At 44.3% G+C, this 13514-nt stretch overlaps 5 protein-coding genes across 5 annotated transcripts; 3 read left to right on the top strand and 2 right to left on the bottom strand.

Moving 5' to 3' along the window:
• Nucleotides 1-378: 378 nt before the first annotated feature.
• On the top strand, nt 379-1881 carry EAE98_007235 (uncharacterized protein; the record flags this gene model as incomplete). The annotated part of the gene is made up of 3 exons (XM_038954858.1): nt 379-451; nt 496-668; nt 772-1881. 3 exons carry the CDS (start codon nt 379-381, stop codon nt 1879-1881), a joined length of 1356 nt encoding a protein of 451 aa, XP_038809000.1.
• A 1598-nt stretch (nt 1882-3479) lies between these two features.
• Nucleotides 3480-5138, bottom strand: EAE98_007234 (uncharacterized protein). Its single transcript, XM_038954857.1, has 2 exons — nt 4764-5138; nt 3480-4626 (listed from the first exon to the last, which is right to left on the bottom strand). The coding sequence occupies exons 1-2, from the start codon at nt 4999-5001 to the stop codon at nt 4235-4237; spliced, it is 630 nt and encodes a 209-aa protein (XP_038808999.1). The 5' UTR covers nt 5002-5138; the 3' UTR covers nt 3480-4234.
• Nucleotides 5139-6822: 1684 nt separating this feature from the next.
• EAE98_007233 (uncharacterized protein) lies at nt 6823-8575 on the top strand (the record flags this gene model as incomplete). Its single annotated transcript, XM_038954856.1, has 2 exons — nt 6823-6940; nt 7011-8575. The coding sequence occupies 2 exons, from the start codon at nt 6823-6825 to the stop codon at nt 8573-8575; spliced, it is 1683 nt and encodes a 560-aa protein (XP_038808998.1).
• A 378-nt stretch (nt 8576-8953) lies between these two features.
• Nucleotides 8954-9790, bottom strand: EAE98_007232 (uncharacterized protein). Its single transcript, XM_038954855.1, has 2 exons — nt 9377-9790; nt 8954-9279 (listed from the first exon to the last, which is right to left on the bottom strand). The coding sequence occupies exons 1-2, from the start codon at nt 9509-9511 to the stop codon at nt 9121-9123; spliced, it is 294 nt and encodes a 97-aa protein (XP_038808997.1). The 5' UTR covers nt 9512-9790; the 3' UTR covers nt 8954-9120.
• A 613-nt stretch (nt 9791-10403) lies between these two features.
• EAE98_007231 (uncharacterized protein) lies at nt 10404-11872 on the top strand (the record flags this gene model as incomplete). The annotated part of the gene is made up of 4 exons (XM_038954854.1): nt 10404-10446; nt 10534-10637; nt 10716-11716; nt 11809-11872. 4 exons carry the CDS (start codon nt 10404-10406, stop codon nt 11870-11872), a joined length of 1212 nt encoding a protein of 403 aa, XP_038808996.1.
• Between the last annotated feature and the right edge of the window lie 1642 nt (nt 11873-13514).

Raw genomic sequence — 13514 nt, 5'->3', positions numbered from 1 at the left:
CTTAGAAGAGCGATAAACTCAAAGTAGGTACGACTACATCACTTGATGCACATCTGCCCCTTCCCCCTTTGGACTAGACTTCCTCCAATGTTCAAGGTTAACGTAGAGATGACACATCGTTAAACTAACTAATTGAAAGTCGAACTACCTGAGCGCATTGAGAGAAAACTTCCGCACAATTGTTCTTCTTCATCATCATCATCATCATTCCCCATAAACAAAGAAAATCAAAATTTTATCGTTCAAAAGGAAAAGATATCACAACGCATAGAATAGAGCTTCAAGAAACACAAGACAGTCGAACAATCACAAACAATAGTTAGAGCGACTAGCAATCGCCAGAAAATTTTGCACCTCGACCAAATGGCCGACCAAAAAATGATTCAGCGCTGCCAGCTGAGCAGCGCCGCAAATTGCTTTCTCAACTCTCACCGCGAAGATGACGATACTGGTAAGCTTTCTTGTTCAATCGTAAGACCACCACTAATTCTCCAGGCTCCGTTTCGATGAAACATCCTACGGCTGCATACTACGATGGTCACAATTGGAAATCAGCTGCGTCTGTTGCGAGGGAGCTCGAGCATCAAAGATACGCCGTGTTCAAGGAAATTCAGCGCATGGAGACGCAGATAAGAGACTCGGTTGAGAGAATCCATCTTGGTTATCCAGTAAGTCATACCTGCATATCTCTGTCGATTTGAGCCTTTGTCGCGATGATAGGAGAGATGGAAAGGCCTAACGATGAAACCAAACAAGCTGACGAGTTACCAGAAGGCAAGGAAGGTAGAACCTACACCCAAGAAGCAGGAGATCGCACCACGAGGCTCTGCTAGAGCTGCCAATGTCCGCGCACACTCGCAGACACCCTTCATTTTGAATCCCGGTCCAACCCGCTATTCCGAGTGGCCTAGCCGCTTTGCAAATTCTCACCTCTCCGAGCACACTGGCAGGTTGGGGATACCAGTATATCATGAACATAGAGACGTGCAATGGAGCGGGGAATATTTGAAAATGATGAGAGTAGGCGCCCACGATAATGGACGCATTGATCAACGATATTCCGTACAGAATTACTATGAGCATGTTTTGGATAACATCCAGACGCTCGATCGTTCTCGTGGAAATGGGTTTGTTTTGAATGAGATGGCTTTATATTGGTCGCAAAAATTACCAAGAACCATGGCAGCAATAAATGATGCATTCCTCCTTGGAACAAATGATAAGAGGATGAGGAAAGTCCAGAATACATCGTCCAACCTGAAAAATATTTATAAACGTAATCAGCTCAAGAGAAAACTAATTTCTGGGGCCGATAGAGGTGCGAAGAAAGCGCAGAGAATGGCCAATCTCCTCAGAGAACTTAAGAAGTCCCCGTTCCTCCGGGAACAGATTGAGCAGTTCGAATATATAAAGGAAAGAGGCGGGGACGGTTATTTGGAAGTCAAGCATCATTTAAGTGCGGTGCCTGGATACATGTCTCATGAGTTTAAAAATGAGCGTCTGCCGGTTAACGGATTGTGGAACGGGATTGGACCTGGTAATGGAGTCAAACGTGAGCGCACCGGTTCCGTATGGTCTTCCCATGACCCTTATGGTGTGCGTAGCTCGTTGAGGATGGTGAATAATGCTAGTAGTGACTTTCAAGAAGAGTACGTCACGAAGGCGACTTATGGTCCACCAACTTCGATACATACAGTAGATGACGCGGCCGAACCAATGGAGGAAGAGTCGGATCCAGACGAGGCAGATTTGGACGAGTCAGATGTAGAAGATACATATTCAGACGAGACATTTTCATACGAGACATCTTCAGACGAGGATTTTTTCCCGATGGATTTAGATAGGCCTGAAACAGAGGAGAGTGAATCAATGGAATACTAATAAGATGAGATTGAGAACGGGTATGAACAACAAGAGGTCCCCAATTCTGCGGAAAGGCAACTGACTTGGCTAGACGCAGAAATTGTTTCGGGGTTTTGTTGACACAACACTCAGTTCTTATTCCCCAAAAATGATCAGGACGGCGTCCCATCAACATCGATTGCATATGAAGCCGGGTCGAGTCGTCACCGAATGAGGTTTATCTATCGCTTTCGTCCAGATTTTGGGGATTCGTTTTCGCAAATACTCTGGAATGTATCTTTCAAGGTCTTCCTCCATCGTTCCAAGCATCTCTCAGAATTAGAATTTATTCCAACGCATCTTCGGTATATCAGTCCTCCAAATCGAACGGCAAAAGTCTTTATGTATCAGAAAGACATATATACCACGACTATTATCGCGAAGCACACCCCTGTCTCCTACAATCCAAATACATCCGAGAAATGTCGAATTTAAGAACCCACACCCCGATATCTCACGCACATATCTGCAGCATGGTTTCAATCTTTAACATCCGAAATCGAATCTGCCTGAGGCTGGATCGGTACATGTAGTGGAATCCACGCTTGCTGCGACTCATGCTTTGGTTCCGTTCGATTCCCAAGGATTTCGTACATCAAGACGTCAGCCCAGGGCGAAGCATTGCCAAAGATTGGCTTTGATATATAATCTAGCTTTTAAGTAATAGGTCTAGACATCAACATTCGAAAATATCGAGTGCTCAAAATATTACTCGACAAAAGCTTCCAAATGTTAGCCAGCTTAAAAGAAATTTCCAGCACAGCTGCTTGAGTTCATTTCCCACAGCATTGGCACAGCGGATTCTCTGTGGCTACGAACCCGGATTCTTGTCAAGGTTATCGGCCGATGAGTTTTGGATATCGAGTAATAGAATATAATAACATCGAATAACCAGTCAGCCGGAGTGCGAATGCTCGACGCCGTTTTCGAACTCGGGGGATTGTTGGAAGCTCTTTAATTCTAAAAGGAGCTTTTGTGCTAGCATTATCGACCTTGACGATTTGCCACGGGTCCAACTCAGATTATCTCTGGGAGTATCATCAATCGAGATGTTGACGCGTGGAGCTTTACCTCCGTCCATAAAGAAGACAGATTAGATGCTCAGTAACGCTCTCTTCTGACACGCTTGAATATTTGGAGAATCTCTCAGAGTTTCTCTACCACCTTTGGAACTTCAACTGAGAGAGAAGGACAAAAAGGGCCGCTTAAATCTTAGTTGAGCGTCCGATGTTCTTGTTGTAAAAACAGAGACCGGGCACGAAGACTCAAGTCTAGCGGATTTCAGGATATAGAACGATGTTGGTATCATTTAATCCACTTAATAGCTGCACTCTAATTTTCTTTGGAGAGTAACAATTTGTATTTGGATACTTAAGAGATATAATTTGGAAATTATCGTCAAACAAGTTAGAAGAGAACTCTTCTCACGAGGCGCCGATGCAAAAAGGGATCAACCGTCTTACCACTTTGTTTTATATATTATTGGTTATTTTGTATATTGCTGGTTATATGTTGGAAATGATTTGCAGGAATTAGAGGGAAGTGGATATTTAAAAGAGAAAGCTGAGTTAGAATGTCGGAAGAGGTTAGAACTTGATATTCTACAAGATCTATCGAGCGAGGAGGGCTTATAATAGATCTTGCCATTTTCCTTTGTCAATAGGCGTTTGTGTAATTGGAAAATATAGCAATAAAACTACTTCAATATTAGGTAGCGGGAAGTTGTGTAGTGATGATGAATGTATGAGTGATGTGAATAAAGGTGTGATCGAAGTATCGAACTCGTCTAACGTCGTGGTGATTGCAAGATAAAGTAAGCTGATGATATTGGGATCGTGATAACGTTCGGTGATGCAAGGAAGGTACATATGGGTTGATTGATGGCTGCGATACAAGCTGATCTGGAATAGTGTAGGAGGCGACATGAAGATAATGGGTCCGGATAAGCTGAAACCTCGTCGAAGATGAAAGCAAGTGTTGTATACAAAATAACCCCGTTCATGGAAAAGAAAAGAGAACCAGTGGGAATGTAACGAACGATCTATAAATCATACTGCTCAAAAAGGACAGTGAAGAAACGGCAAGCATGTAAGAGCAAAACAAGCCGGCATCAACTAAGATAACCGGTAACGATCAAAATGAACGCATGGCAGAATAGAATTCATTCTATGGGATATTTGTTCTGCTCATAAGGTCTGGTCCACTAACTATCAATACAAGTAGCGCTTGCTAGTTCATTATTCATCTTTCGCGTCGGTATCATACAATTCCTTCCAAATCGGCTTCCTCACTCGACTACCATCTCCCCCGAGTATCACACAGCACTTCCAAATCAAACTTTGCTCTCCCCGGCACTCTTCGCGTCATCCACGATTTTGTCTTCCGGGGCAAACTTCATGCTCACACTATTGACACAGTGTCTCTCATCGGTCGGTGTCTTATATCCTTCACCTTTGAATACATGTCCCAAATGGCCTCCGCAATTTGAACACACTATTTCAGTTCGCTCCATACCCAAAGTACTATCTGTATGTCTTGTTACAGCGCCAGGAATGTTATCGAAATAGGCGGGCCATCCACAACCAGATTTGAATTTGTGTGAAGCTTTGTATAGAGGGGCGTCGCAGCCGGCGCATGTGTAGACACCGGAGTCGGGCATGTGCTTGTCGTATTTGCCAACATAGGGAGCTTCGGTGCCTTGTTTACGGAGGACTCGGAATTGTTCTGAAGAGTGTTAGATGAGGTTTATAGATCAATTGTGCATAAGACTATGGAGGGAGAAGAGTATGGTAAGAGGGGGCGAGGTAGACTAGGTGGAGGTAGACTAGGTGGGTGGCAAAGGGCGAGAAGGGAAACTTTACCTCTTGAAAGAACAGCTTGCCATTCTTCGTCTGTCTTTTGCACTGGATAAGACATTTGCTGAGAGCTTGAAGTACCAAAGAAAGATGATAGAAATGGGATGGTTGGCATTGATCTCAGGACGGTTCCTCGAGTGATGGGTTGAAGGGCTTTGTATTGTGTTGCTGGGAGGCGAGAAAGCGTATAATTGCTGATTGTGTAGAAGGTACGGACGAGAGTCGGAAACGTTGGGATACGCATGAAGGATATTTATAATATATTTGAGGATATATTTGATATCGAGGTATGACAAATTGGGTGATAGGTAAAAGGGCAGTGTGCAGGGGGAGCTCAGTCTTATGTGGAATCATCTATTGCTTTGTACGCTCGCGGGGTTGAACGCCACCATGACGGATTCTTAGCGAAGAACCATCACCGAGAAATTTTACAGACACCGGTATTTTGGCAAGGATTGTATTTGGGGCTATGGATTGATTTGCATCATGCATCTCATCATTAGAAATCTTTAGAGGATGGTGAAATTGGTTGATGTGAGGTTAATGAAGAAACTACTATTTTGGTAATGTGGGAACAGCATTTTCTAGCGGATTGGGCTTACATGTTCAACCTGCAGCTGCACATCCTGACTTCAGCTCAAGCCATACATAAGGAATCCGTGACTATGGAATCATCTTTTGGTGTTGACTTCGCATATATGTATATGCGCGGGAAGCAATACAGAATTATTCTAGGGGTGAAGTTGTATTCTCATTAGATGTTATGTTGGAATCAAGACTTGATGTTCATGAATACGCGATGTGATATGATATGAAGAAACCTAAGTGATGTACACTGAATCGTTGTCAGGTTTAGTTAGCCAGAGTTGTTAGCAAGAGACTGAATGAATCTAGAGCTACCATTACGTCGTACTTCTAATTGACAACTCTATCTTCATTGCGATCGGATGAATGGAGGGAATATCATAATGGAAATCAACCCCCAGAACTAGATATAGAGGGAACATTTGAAGTCCAGATGTTATAAATAGGTAGGGTGTTCATCAAGCTTTGTCGTCAACATGATATTGGATATCAAATATACAAACGGTTAATGTTATATTATTTATATACATCTTCGAACCCCCTCAAAGATGCTCTTCAACAATGCATCAACAAACAAAGTCTAGTCTAACAGAAAGCTTGACGCAAGTTTACTATCATTAGTTTATGGGAGGGAAAATTCTTTCTAGTCCATTTCCCGACGGTGAACTATGTAAACCACTAGAAGATCGAGCTGATCGAGGCATCAATAACCTGGAAGTGACTGATTGATCTGTCAATAATTCTAGGAGTTTTAGCCCCCCTCCTCCTTCTTCTTCCCCCCCTCCGCCTCCCACTAGATGCTTGTTGGATGATAGGATGAGAGACCAACGATTACTCTGCATACCTACGTTGATAAATAGACGTTCACAAGGTCGAGTGCGGCACGGGAAAGTGTCAAGTAGGTATGTATGCCATGTAGATGACTACAGTAGCCATAAACCAAGAACCGGATTTCAAACCGAGGATGCATTACTAAGGTCTCTCCAGCTACCGAAGTACGGTTATTTGTAGGTGTGAATCAATGGCATTACCTAGTATCCAATGAAGCCTTCCGAGGGCGTGAATCGACTCTCTCCAAGTGAACAAAGTGATGAGCATACTAGGAGGTAACATAATTACCTATAACCGTAATATATGACGATCCAATTATTCCACTGTCCGATTGCCCAAATCGTCTCAATCCGTACGGTACCAAAACCAATCCAATCTTGGGCCTCTCTCGGTAAGGTCATAATGACTTTGTTTAGTGGGGACGCAAGGCCGAGCGAGCGGTTCAGGCCTGTGCTGCGCTTGGTGTGGAATCAAGAAAGCTCCTTTCAGAAACATTTCCTTCCATTCCTCAGGACACGCGACATACTCTTCCAAATCATTACATACAATCATTGTAATCGAAATTCTTTGCCAGAGGAATCTTCAATTTCATTTTCATTTTCATTCCATTTTCATTCCACTTCACTTCACTTAATTTAATTTCGCCAGGATGTCGCGCAGGCCAGCAAATCCTCAGGCTGAGCGTATTGCGCAGAACACCCAAACGATAAAGAGTCTCTTGAAACTCGAGTGTAATAAAGTCTGTTGCGATTGCAAAAGGAATAAACGTAGGTTCCATCCATATGCTTCCATTCATTGTATGAAGTCAAGAGCTGATTATTCACTCCAATCCGTTAGATCCAAGATGGGCAAGCTGGAATTTGGGCGTTTTCATGTGTATAAGATGTTCCGGAATACATCGTGGAATGGGAACTCACATCAGCCGAGTGAAATCCGTTGATCTGGATTCATGGACAGACGAACAGGTACAAAGCGTATTGAAATGGGGAAATGCCAGAGCAAACAAATATTGGGAAGCAAAGTTAGCCCCGGGCCACGTACCATCCGAAGCCAAAATCGAGAACTTTATCAGAACGAAATACGATTCGAAGAGATGGGTTATGGATGGACCAATTCCGGATCCCTCAACTCTGGACGTCGACGGAGACGATGATATACCCCTTGGACTTGTCAAGGAGAAGCACAACCTTGAAAGATCAACATCACAAAGGACCGCCCCACCTACTCAAGCCCCTGCCCCGATCAGCGCCCCTCCTCAACAGGATCTCTTTGGTGATGATTTCGGACCACCTCCGAGAGCGAGTACTGCCGGTCCGGTACCTGCGAGACCTCCACCAAAGTCAGAGCCGGCTCCCCCAAAGCAAACAAAACCGGCGGATTCCCTCTTGGGCTTGGACTTCTTCGGAACTGAGGCTGCTCCTCCTAGCCGACCCTCGAGTACAACACCTGCTCCGGGTACTCAGTCCAGACCTGATTTGAAACAATCGATTCTATCGCTTTATGCATCCGCTCCTCGTCCTCAAGCGCAACAACAGACATCGCAAATTTCACATGCATCATCTGGATCTTTTGGTGGTATGCAAGCGGCACCCCAACAATCGCCACAGCGCTCTACATTTGGAGGTATGAACGATGCATTCAGCAGCCTAAGTTTTTCAAATGCAACATCTCCTCCAGCTAAGACCACAGCTTTCTCCAACTTGGGCAACCTCTCCAGCCACCAATCTACAGGTTCCGGAGCTCAGATTTCTTCTCCGCCCCTTAGTGGCGGCGGATTCTTTGATTCAAAGCCAAAAGCAGCCGCTGCGCCTTCTCAAGTATCTCGTACATTCAGCTCTACGAGTGGGTTTGGAGCCTTTGACTCGGCGCCAGGACAATCACCAGCTCCGCAGTCCACAAATGCAAGTTCCTCGTTAGGAGATCTATTCGACTTCTCCACTCCTGCTGTACAAAATGTTTCACCACCTAAACAAACACTCGCTTCGCCACCTGCCCAATCATCAGTCTTCAATCTTTCAAGCCCTACGGCAACTGCACAAAAATCTCCGCCAGCAGCACCTGCTATGAGCAGCGCTTGGGGCAACACTGACGCATGGGGATCAAGTGATGCTTGGGGCAGCTCTGCCAAAACCAGTCCATCGCTCACAAAAGCTGCCCCGTCTCAAACTAACGCTGGGGATTTTGGTAGCTGGGGAGGTCTATCGAGTCAAAGTATAGTACCAGGTACTGGAGGTAGTTTTAATACAATGGTTAGTGCTCCAAAGGTGACAGCGGATGATGATTTTGGAGGTTGGAGCAGTGCGGCCCCTGCGCCGGCTTCCAATGCGACTTCTGGAGCTGGGAAGCCTGCTGGAGGGTTCTCATCGGGTGGTGAGGATTTATTCTCCAATGTATGGGAGTGAGGATGTTGAAGGATACAGTACGATGTGAAGTGAGAGATGAGGGCAAGAATTTGCGGGATATATGAACATGGATGAATGGATGGAAAATGACATGAACATAGATATCCTATAAATGACAGATAATTCAAGGCGCAATTTAAATTTGATGTGTTTCTATACAATTCTCGCGTATATTCATTTCACCCCTGAAAGCAAAACCAACCATGCTACGAAATATCGCCATGTATCCTGATCCGTTCAACCGTAATAGTATATGCAACCAATAACGCCCGTTACAATGCCACAGCCGCAGTTTAATATATCTGCCGATGTCCTGCCCATACATATAATACAATGACTTCCTTTCGTGCTCTGTCTCCGTCTCTGTTTCCTTCCCTTTGTTCCCATATCCCTCTTCAAGCGCTATTGAGTTTGTACGCTCAATGCTAGATACTTTGCCATTCCTGCGCTGCATCCTACAAATTCAAAAATTGACCTTGCCGATGCCTTTCAGGTTTGATCTTCAATTTCCTCTTTTCCATCATGTAAAGCTTCCAGCCCCTCATCTAAACAAACAATCCCCATAAGAACCACAAAACCATCACGCACCCAATAATCATCCCGCTGAGCTTCAAGATGGCGACTTTATTTCCGGAGGAAGCCATACGGCCTAGACGTGAAGCGGATCCTTTGAGGGAGGAAGACATGCTAGAGAAGGTATCGGACTATTCGTGAGATACATTAACATCTGTTTGTTGGCTATGTGGGCGGTGAAAGGCAAGGAGGAGCGGGGATGGAATAAGAAGGGAAGGGCATACATACAGTATTATCAATAACATCTTGCGCTCTAGCATTATCATAGATATCCACGGTAACGCCTCTCAATGCCGACACTTTTGCAGATAGTTCATTGAGACGAGAATTGTTTTGACGTTCGCGCTCGTATGCGTCCGACATTTTGAAGTGTCGATTTGTGTTTGTGAGGGGAAGAACGTGGTGGGTAGAGCAGATGCAGAGGTGAGGTTCTGAGACTATGATGTCTGTGTTTCAAATCTCGTGGGTTCGCGTGGATGGGAAGATGGATGGCTTTCTTTGTCTGCAAGAGGTGATACCCCAGTTGATTATTCGTGGTTTGTTTATTAATTGTATAGGTAGTGCGATTAATCCTCGTGTGACAAGTATGTAGTTTGGGAAGTGAAATTTACTTGAATTAATTCATGCAATTCGTGAAACGTGCTGAGAGTACCTATCCATGGATCCTAGATAATCTTGTCGCAACCATGTTCATTTGTGATTAACCCCAAAAGGTCCAAGGCTGAGGCTGATTCGACACAGCCACAAGCTCGGCTCTCATTCCGTCCGACAGGTGATCATTTATCAAGAACGAACTGTTAGTTCAATTCATTGCGCACAAGCTTAGAATTATTCCACGACGTCAACGGCTCGAATCTGATTATTATCGCCTGCATACAAAGATTGAAGTATAGAACCTTGATCGGATTCTTCGGAACTTGTGGATTTGATTTCTGAGAACTCGCAAGATCAGATATAGGAATAGATATCTTCATATATTCCTAATCAAAACCTTCTGGAGTTTGAAGTGATTTCATACTTACAGGATAAGGCGATAGTCAAACACCCCACACTTTGTCACCGAACATCCTACACTTAATTACTCGTTCGCGAACGCAAGGAGATACACAACATACCTACATACCTACATCCCTAATACCTACATACCTACATACCTACATACATATCTAGACAGACGAACCAACAGAATAGCTTCGCGCAAATTCATTACTACTATCGTTCAAAGATCTACCTTACATAGGTATAATTCTTCAATATGCCTTTAGGAATCAATAATCCGCTTCCTTCGTCTATGGCGTGTAAGTTATTGCATTTTGTCAATCGGCCGATATAAGATCATTCAACTACAGGTAGAACATCCAAGCTGACATCTATTCTTTTACCAGCGGAATGCAAAAAGTGTGGAAAGATTTTGTCCTCATTTATTGATCCACGACAAGCTTTCGGACCAGATAAGATTATTCCACCACATGTTCTCGCGCAAGCAAAGGTTTATCCTCCCTCCAATATATTCCTTCCCAGCCACCAAATTCCCGAACCTGTCACTAACATTTTCCCTCAAAACTAGGGCCTCGCAATCGTTACAGTTCTTAAAGCTGGTTTTATCGGTTCCGGTCGTTACGGTAATGGTGTCGTTATAGCTCGTCTTTCCGATGGTTCCTGGTCCGCACCCTCGGCAATTGGTATCGGTGGCGGCGGAGTGGGTGGACAAATCGGTTTCGAGCTTACAGATTTCGTTTTCATTCTCAATGATGCTGCAGCCGTGCGCACCTTCTCTCAAGCTGGTTCTCTTACATTGGGTGGAAATGTCAGTATTGCCGCTGGACCAATAGGACGAAATGCCGAGGCAGCCGGAGCTGCCAGTATGAAGGGTGTAGCTGGTGTTTTCAGTTATTCCAAGACAAAGGGACTCTTTGCCGGTGTCAGTCTCGAGGGAAGTGCAATTATCGAGCGAAGAGATGCGAATGAGAAATTGTATGGAAGAAGATTTACAGCCGCTGAATTGCTTGGAGGCGCAGTCCGAGCACCACCAGCAGCACAACCTCTTATGAATGTGTTGAACTCGAGAGCTTTCGCGGGCCAGAATCCCGATGATGGAATTTATAACGATAGCCCTGTTTATGACGAACGACACGATGATGTAGTTTGGGAAGGTAGGAGAGGAAGTGCCTTTGGAGAAGGTACACAGAGAGATCGAGGCGCAAGCTTAGGACATAGTGACGATTACGTCAATCCAAATCGTCCTCAAAGAGCGAGTACATGGGCCGATGATATTTACGACAGACCAACCAATGGAAGCAGGGCTAGATCTGGTAGCGGATTTGATGATGATTATGTGTATTCTGATAGTCCCCGTGCAGCTCCAAGTCAATTTGGCGGTAGTGGAAAACCAGGACCAGGTAGACCGGCCGCACCGAAACCAAAATTTCAACCAAAGACAGCTAGTTTGAGAAGCAATGAGGCGGTTGCGCAATTTACATTTGATGCAGATCAGCCAGGAGATTTGGGATTCAAGAAGGGAGACGTTATTACGGTAACAAAGAAGACTGAGAGTACTGAGGATTGGTGGTATGTTTCTGTTTCTCTTTTGCTCTGGAAATAGTTTCCTGAGATCTTAGGTGAAGAAAGGGATAGTTAAGGCTAATTTGATGTTTAAATAGGACTGGTACCCTCAATGGACGATCAGGCATCTTCCCCTCGAATTATGTCAAGATGAGGGAGTAGATCTTGTCAATGAAACACGCGCGAGAGTCATTCCCTACTCAACTATACATTTTAACACACTCTTAACCTCGACGGCCGGGACAATACTCTTGATTCGTTTCTGGCATATCCTTGTTTTCATATTCTAAATTATGGGAGTTCTCGGAGGTTTCATTTGCATTTCCTAGGGGTTTATACTCATCTCTATATCTATCTGTTCTGCTAGCGAATCCATTTTCATCTTCTTTTACCTTTTTCATTTCTCATACCTTTCATGTACTTTGGGAAGTACATGGTTGTGGATAGAGCTTGGGCTCAGGCTTTAGGATGCGGAGGAAGAATTTGCGAAACAAAGAGTACGGCGAAGGAAATCCCTTGGTACATAGTGATGAGGAGGATTGTGGGTAGGAAAATTGAATGTGGATATAGGAATAAAGAGACGAATTGGGGAAGAGCTGTCTTGGGATGGAAACGGTTGGATTGGATTGTGGTTAGCGAAATATGAATAAAAGTGGTAATTATATGATCTTTTGTGAGTTATTGATATGTGAAGATGCGAGTCAAGATTGTCTGGGGGAGTTTTCTGAAGGTCAGTAGATGGATTTGTGAGGATGTTCTCTCGTCGTTACCAAACTCGAGTGAATTCTATATCTTGGTGGTGAGTACCTATGGAGTGGAGGTGCAAGTAACATACCAACTTGGACTTTAGGTGCAACTAATGATTCACAGAATCGATAATGTATGTTTATCATTCACTACCTAGGTATCTTTCTCGAAATTCAACTCGTCGAGTGAGTGAGTGAGTGTGCTGTTTATATTGTAAATCCTTTATTTTCTTTTATTTCTTGTTCCTTTTTCTTGTGTGGTTACTAGGTATGTAACTCTGAGATATTGTGTTGTTTGGGAGGTGGGTTTGGGGTTTGGGTTTGGGTACGGGGTATGGGGTATGGGTACAGGGTATGGGATATGGGTACAGGGTATGGGATATGGACTTTTAGAGGGGGGGAAGGGGATGAGGGGGTGTATGGTGATTTGGGGGGGTGAGGTGTTGTGGATGATGATGGTGATGGGGATGGGGATGGTGATGGTGATGGGGATGGGGATGGGGATGGTGATGGTGATAGGGATGGGGATAGTGATAGGGATGGGAATAGGGATAGGGATAGGAATGGGGATAGGGATGGTGAGGAAAACGACAATGAGGAAAACATCAATGAGGAAAACGACAATAAGGAAAACGACAATAAGAAGAGCGACAGTGAATGATCCCAAACTCTGCGAAATATAGGCAGGTACCTCTCTCTTCCAACAATGTGGGCGTGTAAATATCGATCGATAGGTATCTAGAAGTGTTTCAAAATGATCCAAAGTCCTAATATCGCATTTGAAAGTTGGATTCTCTTTGTTATTGGGTGTAGATATTTTTTAGTAAGGGATTATATATAGGTAGATGTGGGATTTTGGGAGTTGGGGGTTGGGGGTTGGGAGGTGGGATGTGCGGTATTACTAGGGGGTGGTAGACTGGTGAGATTATTCAGAAAATGAGGGTGGTGAATATCTAAGTTTTGAGGGGCCATTGAGAGGTCTCATGTGGTGCTACTTACTCACTGCGGTTCTTAGATGGTCACCAGCAGATTAGGATTAGATACTTCTCCACTATTCT

The sequence above is a fragment of the Botrytis deweyae genome (genome assembly GCF_014898535.1).
Source record: "Botrytis deweyae strain B1 chromosome Unknown BDEW_016, whole genome shotgun sequence".
In the NCBI taxonomy this organism is placed as follows: Eukaryota; Fungi; Ascomycota; class Leotiomycetes; order Helotiales; family Sclerotiniaceae; genus Botrytis; species Botrytis deweyae.
This window is presented reverse-complemented; position numbering and strand designations above follow the sequence as displayed.